At 36.1% G+C, this 18,600-nt stretch overlaps 1 protein-coding gene across 8 annotated transcripts in view; it reads left to right on the top strand.

Moving 5' to 3' along the window:
* The window catches only part of LOC110460214 (homer protein homolog 2-like), a 55,957-nt gene that overhangs the window by 28,478 nt on the left and 8,879 nt on the right, over nucleotides 1-18,600 (top strand). For 6 of the 8 annotated variants that reach the window (XM_021513016.1, XM_021513018.1, XM_021513017.1 and 3 more), the window contains 6 exons: nucleotides 9,293-9,449; nucleotides 13,244-13,375; nucleotides 15,431-15,616; nucleotides 16,145-16,293; nucleotides 16,860-17,016; nucleotides 17,842-17,961. In XM_021513016.1, the coding sequence (XP_021368691.1) occupies nucleotides 9,293-9,449; nucleotides 13,244-13,375; nucleotides 15,431-15,616; nucleotides 16,145-16,293; nucleotides 16,860-17,016; nucleotides 17,842-17,961 (901 nt within the window). Of the gene's footprint in view, nucleotides 1-591; nucleotides 745-8,178; nucleotides 8,599-9,292; nucleotides 9,450-13,243; nucleotides 13,376-15,430; nucleotides 15,617-16,144; nucleotides 16,294-16,859; nucleotides 17,017-17,841; nucleotides 17,962-18,600 lie in introns of those variants that run through there. The other 2 variants (XM_021513013.1, XM_021513015.1) reach the window with 2 other exon arrangements.

Raw genomic sequence — 18,600 nt, 5'->3', positions numbered from 1 at the left:
ACACCGAAATGATATCAGATCTGTTCATATGCTGCAGGGCTAAATATTTACAAGCCACAGTTTTTTGCCATGACAACGCTAAACCAGGTATCACAGACACATTATATATATATATATATATATATATATATATATATACCCAGGAGTGTAGGCAGGTAATAGATGACCCTTGATTGACAGGGTGACTTATTGCAATGGACATCACCTGTCACCTTGTGTCCACATCCATTCCTATTTAGCCCACAGGGGCCCAATAAGGGGAAAACCGTTAAAAAGTCTATGCAATCTAATTCAGGAATTGGCGATATTACTCACAAGGTGCCTCATTCAGATATTGACACCTAAAAGCAAAGTCTTGTATATATTATTGATGTTGTCGTCCTAGAAATGTGTTGATTCTGGGTTTTTTAAGTCATGCCAATTATGCTGTGTATGGAATATATTCGGTACTTTTTCTAGTACAGTTTTTATCTCTGCATGATAAAACGTCAGTATTTTTCACAGTGCCTGGGGAAGTCAAAAACCAGACATCGTCCAAAAGGCTGTGATCAAGTGTTGTATAGGTTGATTTATCCGAGGACTAACGTGACTTGACTGTGCAAGTATTCGTGGGATATATAAAATGTTGGCATCAACACCGTCCGAGACTTGTTCTTCTCAAGATTCTGTGTTTCACAGCTCCTTCGAAGGGACATCATCTGATGACGAAGTGTTTTTTGAGGATCTTGATATTGGAGAGGAAGAGTATGTATTTAAATTTCAACAAATCAATCAATCAGCTTTGTATACAAAAAAACACCTGTGTGTCTGTGCCTATGGCCCATAGTGTTATAATTTTGATGCCAACATATTATTCTCACTTGTTCATTTTCTTTTAAACCGATCACTTAATACAGTGAAAAAAACAGGCAACTGCCGTAATATATTGCATCAATATTTTTTATTTATAGATAATTAAGTTAACCATATTTTGTTTCACTGCTGAATTGCTATATTGGTAAATTTTCCTAAATATACAGTCTATATGCAGCATCATATGGCTTTATGCTGATATTAGATATACTTTTGAATGTATTTTCAATGTTTATTGTTCAAGTGTAATTTGGATGGAAATTAGGCAGAAGTATTGAAAAATGTTCGGGTGTGTCTATAGAATATTACTTGGGGAATGGAACTTATGTGTTTTTTCCATAAATGCCATAAAGAAAACAATCCAGATGTTATACACATGGTTACCTGCAATGCATTTGTAATGTCAGTTGTGCAGCAAAAAGAAACCAGACAGCTGAAATAGAAAATGTACACATGTGCTTGTTACCTAGCTATGTGTATAAAACACATGCTTGTACTGATATAGATACATGGTTTTGGTTTGTGTTTTGCGTCCTATTAACAGCTATGGTCATTAAAGGACGTGCCAGGTTTCGGTGGTGGAGGAAAACCGGAGTATCCGGAGAAAAAACACCGACCTACTGCCAGTACCTGGCGACTGCCCCGCATAGGGCTTGAACCCGCTACCCAGTGGTGGAGGGCTAGTGGTAGCAGAATGTCTAGACGCCTTAACCACATGGCCACCACATACATGCTTCTTCACAATGTTTATTGCGAAAGTTACTTTAGTTTATGTCGTTGTGAAAAAATCTGGGCAACATTTTATTTACACCTTCCATCAGACATGGTTCAAATCTTAAACTATCGAAAATGTCTAATTTAAGTTTGGCTCCCTTTGAACTTGTGCTATTATAGATTGGATGCTTAAAGTTTCCAAACTTACAGTTTTACCAACACTCACCATTGGTAAAGCCGATTCTAAGCAGTACTAAACAGTTTGAAGCATCGTCAACTTATTCACCCCTGAAATTACATAATGAACTATTCCAACCTTTGAATTGGAAGAGTTCAAATGTGTCTTCAGGGGTGAATGAGTTGAACATAGGTGTGTGGTTTTTGCATTAACAAACTTACCACCTTAAGGATCCATGTCCCACTGAATTGTGATGTTTCGTATATGCAGTTACTTCCCTTTAATTTCGTACTGTCCATAACTGTACCACAGTTTGGCCAGGACCCTTCCGATGACTAGGTACATGTAGCTTAGTTGGTTACAGCGATAGTATAACAATGAGAAGTCTAATGTCATGTCCTGATCAAGCACTTTGAATTTTGACACTCATAACACTCTTTTGTTTTTTATTATTTTTTATAAATTATGGTTCTCTTTTGAAAAATGATTTACCTGAGCCCAAAAAAAGTTCCCGCTGTGTAGTTACAGTTCTGACAGTGGTACGGGTATCCTTAAACAACTTAAAATGTGGCGTAACTCATTATTTTAAAACAGCAATGTCAATCATGCAAGAATTCAATAAAATATCGTGGTGAAAAGAAATTCTGTAACTCTTGACTGTTTTATATAGCCCATTTGTTTTTAAAAATCGAAAAATTACTGTACTCCAATTAGATAATCATGATATAAGTCTCTCATTGGGGAACATTTATATTATAGATACACTATATTATTTCTTCATCATGAATATACTTGGTACATGTTGTATCTAATATTGGATGTTGCTATTTATATATATATAATAAATTCAAAGAGTGCATAAACTGGCAACCTAAACATATAAACCTATTTATTAAATATCTTTTTTACCTTCAATGTGAAAGTATATATCTATGTTTACTTACATTATATTTTCTGAAATAACCCTGTCATGGTAAATCTTAAATACTGTTGGCACCAGATAACTATATTCATTGAAACTGAAGCCATTGCGCAGAGGTGTATTTTCTGAGCCGGGCCATAAAGTGCGGAGATAAGAATTTTGTTATTTGGGTGTACAAAGCCTACTGGCCACTAAAGCTTCTATCGGGCCCTGGGAGATGTTTAAAAGGGTCTATATTTCCTTTGAAAAGCCGACACAAAACCCAAACAAACCTTCAGTATTGTCAGTGTGGTCGTTTTTTTCTGTCTTTGGTTTATAAAGTTATCTGTTTCAAGTTACCGGGAGTGTGAGGTGTTTTAATAGGATTCCATTGATGATTGCATTGTAAATGTTAGTTTTGAAAAGTCAACGTATCCCAAAATATATATACTTAGTTTTATTGGTTAGATCAGGAAGTGGATAGAAGAGAAAAAAGAAGGAAGTACGTAAAATTTGAAAGAAAAAGATAAGAAAATAATAATATTTATTTCACAATGGACCTCTGAACTTATGTCCTCAGTTTAAAATAAGTTGTCATAGTAATCCTCCTGATAAAATTCTGAAGGTGAAATATAGGAATTTCCCTGTTTCACTAGTGATAAGTTTTAATCCTCTTCTAAGTTCAAGTCCAACAATTCTTAAGGCAGTGTGCCCCAGCTCTTAATGTTGTATCTCCAACAGTGGAGAGTTCCGATTTGTTCAAAATTTTCTGACTTTCAGTTGTTTGCCCAATGCTGCCATTGAGATTGGTGATAAAATTCTGGATATATACCTGACTTTGTTAAAGGATAACAGCTAAAAATTAAAAGTTTAAGTCTGGTTTCAGTCCAGAAAATGTGTCATTGTAGACTTTTTTCCTCGTCAATAAGTTAACTTTTCCTGTAAGATAGATGAATGAATTACATCATACAATGTCTTCTTTCTGTACATTCATTGGGGATTGGGTTTGGATGATTTAATTTATACTATTGAATTACAATCCATAGATATCATTTAACTTTCAAGAAGGATCATGTGACTTCCGCAATTTATTCTCTGTTTCTTTAGACATAGTCAAATTTCTGAATAAAGTTTTCCGTCTTAATTGTTTATTTTCGGTATTAAATTTACAAATGCAGAAATATAAAGAGGAATTTCTTTTCAACATTTATAAGGGAAAAGGAGAATTAGATTTAGAATATAAATTAGATTCATAATGAATACACATTATATTGTATTCAAGGAAAATCATTTGACTTCCTTAAATAGATACCTTAATTGTAAGCCATTAAAATGCTTTTGATTTAAACATTCTGAGCAAGGAATGAGTGTTTCATTGGATTGACAAAGTTAACCTTTTAGGCACTTGTTTTGGAATCAGCAAGAAAAATGCTTTCCATCTAAAAGAAAATGGCTGTAGATCCTCTACATATATACACTTGTATACTATTGTAAGTAAGTCAAATATTGATTGACCTATATTTTCTAAACATTGTCAGTCATACTACCATTGTCAGTCATACTAAACCTACTGGTATGAAAATAACAACATCTGACGTTGACACTACCTCTTACATTATAGACACATTGGACAGAGTTATAAAGGATTTCCAGTGTACAACATGTACATGTTTGTAAACATACATAATAGGAAACACTATCTCAGGTTTAAAATGTCTAGTAATTACATACCGGGGAAAGTTATGAAGAATTTTAAAGATGGGCTCTCCCTGATTTCTGTTCCACCTGCAGAGCAAAGGTGACATATAGGGACATTACATATAGGGACTACATATAGGGACATTATATATAGGGACTACATATAGGGACTACATATAGGGACATTACATATAGGGACACCCTGTCAACATTGTTGGTGTTTACACAAACAGTTTCTGTGCAATTGAGGAATATTTTTATATTCAGAAAACTGTATACATATGCCTATATTAGTATAAATTGTCCCTTAAAGTTAGATTTTGAGCCAGATCTGAAATTCAACATGGCTGCCAGTGGCCATCTTGGATTTGGTGCAAAATTAATGTTTTTCTGTGCGATAACCCTTGAACGAATGCTTCGATTTTCACGACACTTTCTTCACAGGCTTAGAATATCAATTAACGGCTCAAGATTATTTTTGACCCAAATCTGGAAATCAAAATGGCTACCACTGACCAGTGTGACAGGTGACACATCAACTTCAAGGAATTCTTACATGCAATTGGAGGCATTACTGATACGCATCGGTTGTTGTAGTTCATTAACATATATATATCGCATATATCGATATTTATATCAAACTGTATCAAACAGAAGCAATCCCGTTGCATTTTGATATTCTTAAAATTCACATCCCGACAGCTCAAGCTGTTAGCTAAACCAGTGGCACAGTTGTTTGGCATCATCGTTTCTGTCTACTTTCAAATTCAAGGGTTTTCAGATTTCACCTTGCCTCTATATGTACAGTCAGTAAATAAATGTACAACCACAGTCATACATTCAACCTTTTCATAAATCAAATGAGCTGCCTCAGACTGGTACGAAGGGTAAAAGGGGTTCAACTTTTTGAAGCTACATTTTACTGGCCCAATCTAAGTATTTTGACATCAATTATGGAATTTTCTTTTACTGGTGGGGATGTGTGGAAAGTTCAGAACTTTGTTTATACTGGAAAAATATTGCTGAAAACCACCGAAAACCAATCTTTAACTGAAGTAAACAAATTATAATATAATTGTAATGGGTTTTTAACATACCAGTGCTTGTTACTCCTACTGGCAAAATCTATTGGGGCTTTTAAATTTACTAAGTGGACAGACACTGTTTGGGATAGGTAAAAACTGCAAAGAATGGGGTCAATCATATTGTCATACTTGGATTAGTTTCAGGTGAATGTAATGAATGGTTTACCTTGTTAAAGAATATACCTGTATATATCTACCTGTATATATATACGGTTTTACATAGTACAAGTGTCTCTGATGCACTTTTAAGTTCGGTTTCGGACATGTTCCATTTCACATTGTGCCTAATGTATATTGAAATTTCTGATGTAAACAGAAAAAATTACCAGATTTCTCAAGGATTTTACATTATTAATGCCTCATACGAAACGTACAATGGGAAGGTAAGAATGTTGAAATATTTCTTATTGTATGGTTTTAAAGTATACATTTTTAGCGACATGATGTCTATTCTTCTTTTAGAAAATTTCTTCAAAATTTCATTAGAGTGATATTTCATACGTCGAAGAAATACACCTGTATAAAATTTTGCTTTAAGTCATGATGTCGATGTGGGTATTGATTTATACCTACAATTTACCTGAAATAACAATTGATTGTCATACATACCAGACACATAATTAAAAACCTTTTTATAGACAACACATTATCTACAACATAGAACTGTACTTTCTCTATAGAGATAAAATCTTTATATTATTTATATAGCTGTGTATAACAATAAACACACTGGTACACAATGGGCCAATTTTAATAGCCAAGTCAATTATTGAACCAAAAACGGAGCTTGTATACAAGAAATGTTGCTTTTGACCCATTTCTACTTGAATGACGTTTTTGTTCACCAAATATCTTGTATAGACTTGAATGTAATGTAAAAAACAAGTTCTATTCCTTAGTGCTGGCAATTATTCGTAACGTTTCACAAGTATTTTTGATATTTGACAATGTTACACTATACAAATTTAATATAAAAAGGGGGTCTTGTGTATTGTAAATTGTATTTCTAACTTCAGCTGTTGTTGCTCTCCGACCCAATTTTACGTAGCTGATAGTAGGAGTCGGGGTCGGATCAATATTTGCCGTTTAATTACAGTTGTACAGTTTGCTTGGTTTTACCTGTTGGTGTACAATTACAGGGTTCCCGCTGTGAATAAATACATACATAATTAAGTGAGGGCTGGTTGTGCATTCATGATGGGTTACAATTTTGGTGATTTGCAAATTTTCCCAATAGCTTATATACTTGACCATATACTTGATAGAGTATTTAGATATTCAACACGTATATACATGTAACTACAAACTGGTTCGGTCAAGGTCGTCTGTAATGTCACTCTAGTGTTTCTGCACAATCGGCAATATAATATTCCAAGTTGCATATGCAGCATGATCTAGTGCTACTGTTTTACACAATGTTCAGGAATATATCAGAAACTTTATTTTTGCAGTTATCATGATTAAGTTCTTTCCAATTAATGAAAAAAGTGCTAAAATATAATTATCAACAAAATTAGTACTTTAACTCGTTCACCCCTGAAATTTCATAGTGAACTATTCCAACCTATGAATTGGAAGAGTTAAAATGTGTCTTCAGGGGTGAATGAGTTCAGTAGAACTAGGTGATACTACAGCAAAACCTGTATTAAGGGACCACCATGGAGCAGTTCAAAACGTGGTCTTAACACAAGTGGTCTGTTGATACAATTCAAACTCACCAGGAATCACTGCAAAGAAACATTAAAAGTGGCCTCTAATACAGGTCATCTCTTAATGGAGGTGGTCTCTTAATGGAGGTGGTTGCATGAGAAGGTTTCACTGTAAAAATAAACCGAATCCACACAGCTTCATNGTGAGGGGGGGGGGGGGGGGGGTTAGGATATAAGGATGGAGTTTAGATTACTAAAGGAAGGGAAAATAGTTGGACTGAGGGTGGAGATCACACATGATTTCAGAATTAACTAAGCTGTTACCATTTGGATCCAACTATATATAGAACAATCTACCTTTAAGCTTTCTAACCCAGTTATATTAAACACAAACTTCATTTTCTGTTGCTGTAATATATAACACTGTGTCAAGCACCTGTTATGTTATATCCCGTAATTTGCCTGTTTAATTGAAATTGAATATCATTTCATATTTTCATGAAATCAATGAAATATCATGTTATGGGTTTCAAATTCATAACCATCAACTGAACAAATCGGTTTACAATTTTAATGAAACCTTCAAAAAATCTGAATGGCATAATCGCATTGATCTGAATACCTTTTTTCCTTCATAAATATACTTGTGTATGAGGTACTAGTTCACCCGTTAGTGTACCAGGATACGATGTGAACAAATTATCAGTGGGCTATACTCTGCCACACTTGATCATAGGGTAGAGAAGTGATATCTGTTCATTGGAGAGATCGATTCATTGATCGGCAGGGGGGAGGGACCGAAAGTGCTTAAGCGTAGTTATGCTAGGTGTCGGCCATTATTAAAGTGAGACGATGATTGATTAAATACGGAATGTCAGTCTTGGGGTGACCCGGGACACATTTTTCTGTCGACCTCCAAGTGTGAGTAAACATTTCGGAGAACAACGTCCCCCCATTGTCATTCCGTCGCCTGTACAGCGACCATTTAATATTGACAAAATTATATATATGGGCCCTGTAAAATACTATCACCCGCACCAATAAAAGCTGACCGTGTATTCGCCTTGTATGACATGCAATCTCAACATTATTACAGTCGTCTATAAATCGGCCGCCTGAAGATGAAAGGCATTTACAAATTGACAGTCCATGTACATGTCGGACCATGATAAAACACCTGTACTGGTATTTTGGCTGAAAGATACAATTCTGCCAAGAATAATAATCAGTGTTGGGGCTTGTATTATGCGGGGGCCTGCAATGTTACTTTTGGTGGCAAATCATTGTGGATTATACAGGAATGTCTATTGGTTCGGTTTGTGATAATGTGGGGACGGACAACAGGCTAACTAATTTTATATCAGTATCGGTATGTGTCTCATACATGTTCCTATCGACTGCTGGGATGGACATAATCGTATGGTGTGTTATATAAAGTAACGATGATCTTTTGATGAAGATGTCACGGAGGCGAATTGTGAGGACATTGTCTACTCCGGTGGCTGTACTCAGTGTGCTACGGTGGGTGTTCTGGGTTATTGATTGTGGGAGTTTTTAATTCCTTTACGGAATGTGTCAAATGTCGGAGGTCTGTTTCGTGTCCTGTAGCTGTACCTAAATATGTATATAAACCATTATATACCAATATATACCCAGGCACTGCCGTAGACGCATTAACAAATATTATACAGAATAGAGACACTGCAACTGTGTTGGGTAATATGACAGCATGTAACTCACCCGAATGTGTTCTAATGAATTAATGATTGTATACAGTACCTATACACTTTAGAGCTTCGTAACACTTCTGCATGCCAGTAAGCTCTGACGGTGTCGGTACATACATAAACACTTCAGGGTGTTCAGCCAAATTATTGTTTTATAGAAAATGCCATGTTTTAGCTCGAGGGACATAGGTTTGACTATGTCACTGTCATTTTAAAATTCTGTCAACTGCTTTTCTGATGTCACAGATTTATATATTTGTGTCAAGGTTTCAAATCATATGAATATTTTATGTTGAAATTTGAAATTAAAAAAATGATTTATTGATCATCAGGCTTTTATTTGACTAGAGCACCATAATGTTTTATTGCCGTCACAAATGTGTTTGAGTCAAGGTTTCGCATTCATGTAAATATTTCATGGGGTTTAATGTGAAATTAATTGATGGAATGTTGATGTTGTTTTAATTTGGTTTTTATTTACGTTTCAGGGAGCAGCCCTTCTTCACCACTAAAGCCCATGTGTTCCAGATTGACCCGGAGACTAAGAAGAACTGGGTTCCAGCATGTCAGTCGTCCGTCAGCGTGTCTTACTACTTTGACAGTACCAGGAACACTTACAGGATTATTAGTGTGGATGGATCCAAGGTAAGCCACTCCCTAACACCAAAACGTCTCTATGACCCCTCCCTCCCATCAAAATGTCAATATAGTGACCTTTTGGTTCCCAATGTCAGTAATGACCCCCCTCCCTTCCCAATTTCAAAAAAGCCCTTCCTATCCCCGATGTCAATAATGACCCCTCCAATCCCTAAATGTCAAAAGAGACCCTTCCCATCCCCACTATCAGTAACGACCCTTCCCTCCCAGATATCAACAACGAATCTTCCTATCCCCACTATCATTAACGACCCTTCCCTCCCAAATATCAATAATGAATCTTCCCATCCCCACTATCATTAACGACCCCTCCCTCCCAAATATCAATAATGAATCTTCCCATCCCCAGTATCAATAACGACCCCTCCCTCCCAAATATCAATAATGAATCTTCCCATCCCCACTATCAGTAACGCCCCTTCCCTCCCAAATATCAATAATGAATCTTTCCATCCCCACTATCAGTAACGACCCTTCCCTCCCAAATATCAACAACGAATCTTCCTATCCCCACTATCATGAACGACCCTTCCCTCCCAAATATCAATAATGAATCTTTCCATCCCCACTATCAGTAACGACCCTTCCCTCCCAGATATCAACAACGAAGCTTCCTATCCCCACTATCATTAACGACCCCTCCCTCCCAAATATCGATAATGAATCTTCCCATCCCCACTATCAGTAACGCCCCCTCCCTCCCAAATATCAACAATGAATCTTCTCATCCCCACTATCAGTAGCGACCCCTCCCCCCCAAATATCAATAATGAATCTTCCAATCCCCACTATCAGTAGCGACCCCTCACTCCCAAATATCAATAATGAATCTTCCCATCTCCACTATCAGTAGCGACCCCTCCCTCCCAAATATCAACAATGAATCTTCTCATCCCCACTATCAGTAGCGACCCCTGCCTCCCAAATATCAATAATGAATCTTCCCACCCCCACTATCAGTAGCGACCCCTCCCCCCCAAATATCAATAATGAATCTTCCAATCCCCACTATCAGTAGCGACCCCTCACTCCCAAATATCAATAATGAATCTTTCCATCCCCACTATCAGTAACGACCCCTCCCTCCCAAATATCAAAAATGAATCTTCCCATCCCCACTATCAGGAGCGACACCTCCATCCCCAATATCAATAATGAATCTTCCCATCCCCTCTATCAGTAACGACCCCTCCCTCCCAAATATCAAAAATGAATCTTCCCATCCCCACTATCAGTAACGCCCCCTCCCTCCCAAATATCAACAATGAATCTTCCCATCCCCACGATCAGTAGCGACCCCTCCCTCCCAAATATCAATAATGAATCTTCCCATCCACAATGTTGATATTGACCCCTCTCTTCCTAATCACAATACTGATCCCTTCTGAACCAGTGGGAACAAATTACCCTTTTCATTCCTGATTTAAGTAATGTCACCCTTCCCCTTTCTCCTATTCTAATGTAAAAAAAACCTTTCCTTTCTTAATAACAGATCTCCTTCACATATGTCAACAATGATATTAATCTCCCCCAATATCAATAACATATTTCCCTCCCAAATGTGAATAATATATTTCCCCTCTCAAATTTCAATACGATATTTCCTACCCTGATGTCAGTAAGATATCTCCCTCCCAAAGATCAAGAATGAACCCTCCCTTGAGCTCCCCAATGTTGATAATGATCCCTTTCTTCCCAATGTTGATAGGGCCACTTTATTTATCAGCTGGTGGTGTGCACTGGTCACTTATATATAATTCATTTATGTATATAACCGACATACAAATCAGGCATCCATAAGGTACATGTAGCATACACCCTTAATGGACTATGTATATATACATGTACTACCTAATTGTTTGTTACCGGTGTCTGATGTAGTATACAGGATAGTAACTCTCACATCTGGTGCACGCGTATATTCTGACAGCTAATGCTATGTTTATTCAATTTTGGTAAAAGCATTAGTTCCATGTGCAGTTAATTGACTTTCTTCAATCACATTTTACATATACTATACGGTGGAAAAATGCCAAGGTTACGCTGAAATCTTGGACAGATTTTGCAACCTCCAAATTGCTAGCAAGTAACAGTGCTGTGTTGAGGCCACATCAGCTTGAATACTTGTTTTACAGACCTTTTCTAATCAAGCAAAATGTTTATATATTTCATGAATATGTTATGCTGCAAGCCAAAAATATTCAACGATAATCATATTTTAATTATTTCTTGCATAGTTTTAAGGGGGCAAGTATGTAGTTTGTATTTAAAAAGTTCCCAACTTTTGAAATAAAAGATCAATTTATTGGTAAGACAAAACTGAAAAGAAAAAGATATTTCAATTTTAAGCAAGTCAAGAAAATATTTGTTTGCTTTGGCCTGATGTTATGAGTCATATAAATAATTGGACAACAGGAGAAAGTTTTGGAAGGGCTTTTATTGTATACAAATGTCTGTAGTGTTTATATAACACCGCTGATATGATCCTGATTAAGCAGATAAGTAAAAACATAACCCTTTAACATCCTCAATTTTTTTAACCCCCAATTCACATTGGCTCTATCTGATCAAGTATAACACCATCTGTGAAATGCCATTCAAGCATTCAATTCACCTAAATTTTATGCCTCGTAAATTTGAACAGTTTTAATTTCTTTTGGCAAATACTACGACCTGTATTGACTTGAGTATATAGGTGAAACCCAGATACGAAGGCAATTTATTATTGTATCTTCCGTTATCTGTGAAGCGTTTCCTGCCTTACGAGATGAAAACAAAACTTAAAGCTCTTTGCACTTTTGTGATCTCTAGAGAATATAAATTTATTTTCTTTGTGTAAAGTTAAGCGGTTTAATGCCTATCTCCTATATATTTAACCAGGAGGGGGGAAAGGAAAATCTATGCTCCACGGAGCATCCGACAGATGTAGCGTTTAACGCCGAGGGGGAGAAATGTATATCCTGCTCGACTTAAAGAATCAATAGCAAAATCAATTACTTACACAATGTTGCAGTAATGAGTATGTGTCCCGGTCCAATTTCGGTATATTGTCGCGTTCACGATACACATACTCTTTCCGAAAATCCTAATTAAGTTAATTGAATGGAAAAATGTAATTAAGAGATTTCCTGAGTATGTAATTGGGAGACTTGGTAATTATTGTGAAGGATTTTTGGTGAAACCGAATATACACATGTAGGCATGTGCCCATTGTGCTGTTTTCCCAATTATGAGGTAACTTGATTGTCACTTAGTTGTGATAGTATTCAATGGTCTTTCATGTTGTTAGCTGAAGGCACTTGTTATCTATATATTCTGCTTGATGGCAATATATATAGACTTACACATCGGATAAAACCTTGATACAATACCCCTCTTTGGATTTCCAGTCTCCCTTAAAGCCAGAAACATATTTCTAGTACACTGTAACTCTTTGACATTTTTTCTTACAATGCATTGTCAAACCCCTTTATAATGCTGAAAGTTTTCTGGAGAAAAAGGGGTGGCATGGTAAGAAGGTAACTCTGGTCTTGTGTCTCTGATATTTATGAATTTCTTAATTCATACTTTCACATGCATTTTGGTTAAGTCTACTACCATTTTATATGTGTTTAAGAATTAATGAAATGGAGAAATTTCAACTCGCGAAGTTTCAAATTGCAGAAAGCTTGAAAGTGAAATTTTCCTGTATAATCCTGGCCATATAAAGAGACCATCCATGCTAGTTCCTTAACAAAAGTGGTTTCCTTTTATGTTTGAACATCTTTCTCTTAATTTTACAGGCGATAATTAACAGTACCATCACGCCAGGTATGACCTTTACCAAGACTTCACAGAAGTTCGGACAGTGGTCAGATCCCCGGGCCAACACCGTATATGGACTAGGATTTACTTCTGAAGCAGATCTCGCCAAGGTAATACATTTTTTGTAGATCTATCTAGGCTTATCCAAATCATTCAAGATAAAAGTTGTCCTGCAATTAGTGCAATGATCTATCAACAACTAATAATGTTCTCAGATCCTATTTTTTGGCATACTGGCCATCATCAGGAACTGTAGTGTAGGATTTTTTTTATTTTTTTTCTATGTGGCATCCATTTTGCCCTGTTTACATGTCTGGCTGTCTGAGCAGGCCTAAAGGAATTGGATCTGAAAACTTAATTGTTTAATGATCATTAGTCGTTACATTGTGGAGGAAATGAAATTTAATTTCCTCAAGATCAGGAAATTGAAATATCATGTGGCACGTTGACAGGGAAATTTTATTTCTGTCAATAAAAAAAAGATTTATAAAACTTGCAATGTCGCAGAAACTGCACTACAGACTAAGAGGTGTAAACAATGATCCTTACCAGTGGTTGACAAACAAATTATTGTGGAAAATGTCACAGTTTAACCTATTAAATTTAAACCATGAATTCACTGAGTTTGAGCAAAAAAAGAAAAATGTTTGAAATTCTGCTGATTTCAAAAACAAAAATTACAGGTAAAAGAAATTCTCTCTCAAAAAAATGGATAGATGGATATATGATTGTTTCTTTCTTAAAAAGTACAAGATTACTTGTCTAGTTGAAAGCTGTTTGTACAGTAGTACAATTAATGAAAAATTGAAATATACACATGTAATGTACATGTATATAAACTAAAATTAAGAATGATCGCTATAGTTGGAGCTGTAATTTGATCATAACTTGGTCAATGAAATTTAAATGTGAGGTCTTTCGAATCTGTACTTTGCTATTGTCGCTAACATGTCCCTTTCGAAGGTAAATTGATAGATGTTATCAGAGTTTTATCAGGCAGAATAGCTGTCGGTTTGGAATGTCTGTCATTGTCATTGACCAGGAGACGGCGAGAAACTTACACCCGAGTTCATTTACAAGATTGGAGAGTCGGTCAGTTTTGGTTCGTACATGATTTGTCTGGAGGTTCTAGATTTGTTCAGATTGAAGTGCATCCATCCTGATAATTTGTTGTTAATGAAGTGTAAAATTAATCTTGTATCCTCCAGGACATGTTAATATAGGTCTCTATTCTAATAGTCACACTGACCACTCCTAGCGCTAGATACCAGGTAATGTAGTGGGCCGGAGTGACCACCAATGACCAGGTACTGTAGTTCAGTAAGTTAGAGCATCTGTCTAAGAGTGTGGCGGCCTTGGGTTCAAATCCTTATCTGGCAAATTAAGTTGCATTCTTTCTCTCCAGTTACAACGACACATGTGGCCTACCCTTGGTTCTTCTAACATGTACTTGACAAGGAAATCCACAAATCTGGGTTGTAAATAGTGTTGTTTTCAGGGGCGAAGACTTAGAAAAAGAACTAATTTGTATTGTGGGACTTTGCCCATGACTACTGGTGACCATTTAGTTCCGTTGGTTAAGCTGTTGGTGTAGAGTTTGGAGGTCCAGGGTTCAAATCCCGGTCTTGTCCCATTGTATGTTTCCTCTCCTGTTACAGATATAGAAAACGTCCACTACTACCTGGATTTATTCTGTAGGGTAGAAACGTGAGAAAATTTGTGCATGTGTTTGTTGCAATCTGTATTAGATAAATCAAATTTTGTATTTAGAATGATAAATGTTAGTGCATATTAAAGATGATTCCATGAAGGTATATGCATGTATTATGAAGGCTGAAATGTTTAAGCATTTCACTTGTTAAATAAACTTTAAATGAACATTTATTTCCCCAAAAGTTAGATGCCTAAAAATTAATTTGTAAAATACTAAAAATAAAAGAAAAGGGAAACTGAAAATGTAAGAAAATACTTGAAATTAAGAAAATAATCCCATTTGGAAGGAAAGACTTTGAAAAGGAAAAGAAAAAATCTTCTGACAAAAATATTCCTTTTAATGTATCACATATCAAACATGGTGCATGTGATACTAAGGAAAGGGAAGTTAGAAAAGGTTTCATTACAACCAGCAACGACCATAGACAGTAAGATTTATTGTCACTTTTCAGTTTATCGAGAAATTCAAGGAAGTGAAGGAATTGACGAGGCAGCAGGTGACTCAACAGAATGCTCAGGTGAATGGCAACGGGAACAGTGAGGATGGACCTGTGGCCCCGGGGACACCACAGCAGGGGAGACAATTCTTACACACGCGCAGCTCCAGTCTGTCCGCCATGCAAGTCGGGGATGGACAGGTAACCCATTAATCATTAAGTGGACTGATACCTGTCTAAATCGCCAAAAAAAAGGACCAAAATGGCCTGTATTTATATAACCATTCTCATGCTCGAAGTTAAATTATGTTCTTAAATCATCTTTTTTTGTTTCTTGAGACAAGATAAAAAATAAATTCATGCAGGATTGTCTAAAGCTTTAGGCTATATGAACCTACAAAAAGTCAATACCCCGGGGTGGTAATATGAAAATGTGATATAAAGTATATTTCAACAAGAATTTGAGTGGAATATGAACAGAGAATCTTAAGTTTATTTATAAATATTTAAGAATATGGGCCTATAAGCTATTTGCATAACACACGTTGTCTTTACATTCATTTTGCATTCTTGTTTCAAATATAACATTCTCATAAAGATTCTATTGTTAATAATATTCTCTCTTTTTAAAATGAGATCTACTGACAGATTCATGTGATATTTGTAGGGAACATAGCATTGCTTTGGGTTTTTTTTTAGTAAACATGAACGAACATTATTTGTTGGTAGGGACAAGGGCAGGAAAGTCGTGAACAGGTGAATCTACGAGAGCGTCGGAACTCCTTCAATACTCCGGGCTCCAACCCGCCCCAGCCAAACTCAGCAGACGGCCAACTCAAATACGAAAACGACAGACTCAAATTAGCACTAGCACAAAGGTTGGTTGCTTGTTTTTTTGTAGGTGGTATGCTGAAAACAAGTTAGGTTCTTTCTGACTGTTACAGCAGAATGTCATTTTGTCTGATTTCTAAGTCTGATTACACTTTCTATCGTTGGTTATCATACTGTGTAAATTTTATACAGAGAAATAACTCAGGACAGTAAATATTGCTAAATTAAATTTTCATCGTTATGACTGATTGTTCATTTTGACTTTAGATCAGTTGACTTATATTTGGAATCAAGATGTTCCATCATATTGTCAACACTGATTCCGAATCTCTAACACAGAAGAGTTCCAATTTTGATTGGTCAACATATATGGTTGTGCAGAAATGATTTATTATTTTAAAATAATAGATTTGTTGCAAGTCAACCATTAATTCATTGATTTTATTAACTTGGAACTCTTTTGAGAAGAAGATAGAATGTCAGAGTTAAGTAGCATATCTCTTTAAGTACTTCTTACATGATCTCATCTCTGGATTTACAATTGTATTTCTTTCCATCAATCAATTTCTTTCTGGCATTTGAAACTTTTTTAACGATTGGTGTAATTCTTTAGCTCCGCAAATGCCAAGAAATGGGAGGTAGAACTGCAAACACTGAAGAATAATAATGCACGTTTGACTGCCGCACTCCAGGAAAGCACTGCCAACGTTGAGGAGTGGAAAAAACAGCTGGCAGCATACAAGGAAGAAAGTGCTCGCATGAAGAAAAAGGTAATTGGTCAAAGGTTAGGGACAGAGGTCAAAGGTTGAGACTGAGGTGGAAGACCAGAGACAAAAGTCAAACATATATGGTAAAGGGTCCAATTTGGACTCTGAGGTGAAAGGTCAGGGATAAAGATCAAAGGTTAAGACTAAGGTGAAGGGTTGGGGTCAAAGGTTAGATATGAACAATGAGGCAAAGTGATCAGGGACAAATTTTGTCAAAGGTCTAGGGTTGTACAAAATAGAAAACAAGACATTTTAAAGCAGTTTTGAAAAGTCTTTATTCAAACAAATAATGTTTATAACATGTGATCTCCTGGGTCAGTTTTCTCATGTTTTATAATGTTTAATGATTTTCTGGAATTTTTGTTTTAAATATTTTCACCACCAACTTAACGGATAGATTGGTGACAGCAAATTTCATTGCGGAGAATTTTAGGATAAGTGACAGCTTGTCTAGACATATTCACATCAACATCATTATGTAGGTAATCTGTCCCCTTGGATATGATCAATGCCACTCCTTCTAGATATAACCTTGGATTATAGACTGATAAATAGACATGTTTTAAAACATGTTTTTTATTATGTACATATCCAATCTCCAGAAGGTCCATAGATGACACAGGTTCTGCGCTCGTCCTTGGCCAAATTCCAATGCTTATGTCAGACCTCTTAGGAGTTGTTGTGTCTGTGTCCAATTTTCTAAGAAAAAATGGTTTCGAATGAAATTGCTGCTTTTGATCATGAAAGCAAAGTCAACTGTATGATCTTCACATTTGTAATACAAGAGAATGCTTTGTAACATGAATCTAAATGTTTGCATTTGTACAGATCCTTGAGATGGAGAAGCAGCCGAATTCATCAGAGCAAGTCGGGGCTCTGCAGGGGGAACTGTCACAGCTGACCGAACGCCTCGAACGGGTACAACTCGACAACCAAGACAAACAAGATGTAGGTCACTGTGACTCTGTTACACAATTCCAGGTCTACTTAATGTTGTTAGGTTGTTGGGGTTGGGGGGGGTATTAATAGAGTTTATCATATGTAGATACTGGGGATAGGGAAATTCTGAGGGTGTAGAATTTGCTCAGGTTGAGCTGAAATTCTACACCTCAGGATAGGATTTGCCATATCCTTGATATCTGTATTATGGTTTACTCTTTTCTCCCACCTTGTACCAAGGAATTAGGTTAAAATGTAAAAATCAATATGGTAGATTGTCTAGATATCTTAGATAAATAAACATGAACATTTTAGACAGAACAGAAAATGTATGGTATACCAGAGGTATACTTAAAATTATTAAGTTTGAAAAAGCTTCACAGCAAGTTAGGTTTAAAAAAAAACTTTATTTGAGGCAATCTCGGATACTGATTGTGTATTGGTGGTCTTTTTTATGTTGAATAACATCATGTATCATATCAAAATGACATCACATCTCAGAACATTTGTTTTTATGCATTTCCTCGGCAACATAAAGAAAAATCTATTCCCAAACTTTGGGTCCCTGGGTGCACCTATGTGTGATAGAGTTAGGCAGTAACCCAATGGATATTCTACATAGGACACATGTAATTTGCATAACAAAAG

This window comes from Mizuhopecten yessoensis, unplaced genomic scaffold (assembly GCF_002113885.1).
Source record: "Mizuhopecten yessoensis strain PY_sf001 unplaced genomic scaffold, ASM211388v2 scaffold10331, whole genome shotgun sequence".
Lineage (NCBI taxonomy): Eukaryota > Metazoa > Mollusca > Bivalvia > Pectinida > Pectinidae > Mizuhopecten > Mizuhopecten yessoensis.
The sequence above is the reverse complement of the archived record's forward strand: the minus strand, read 5'-3'. Positions and strand labels throughout refer to the sequence as shown.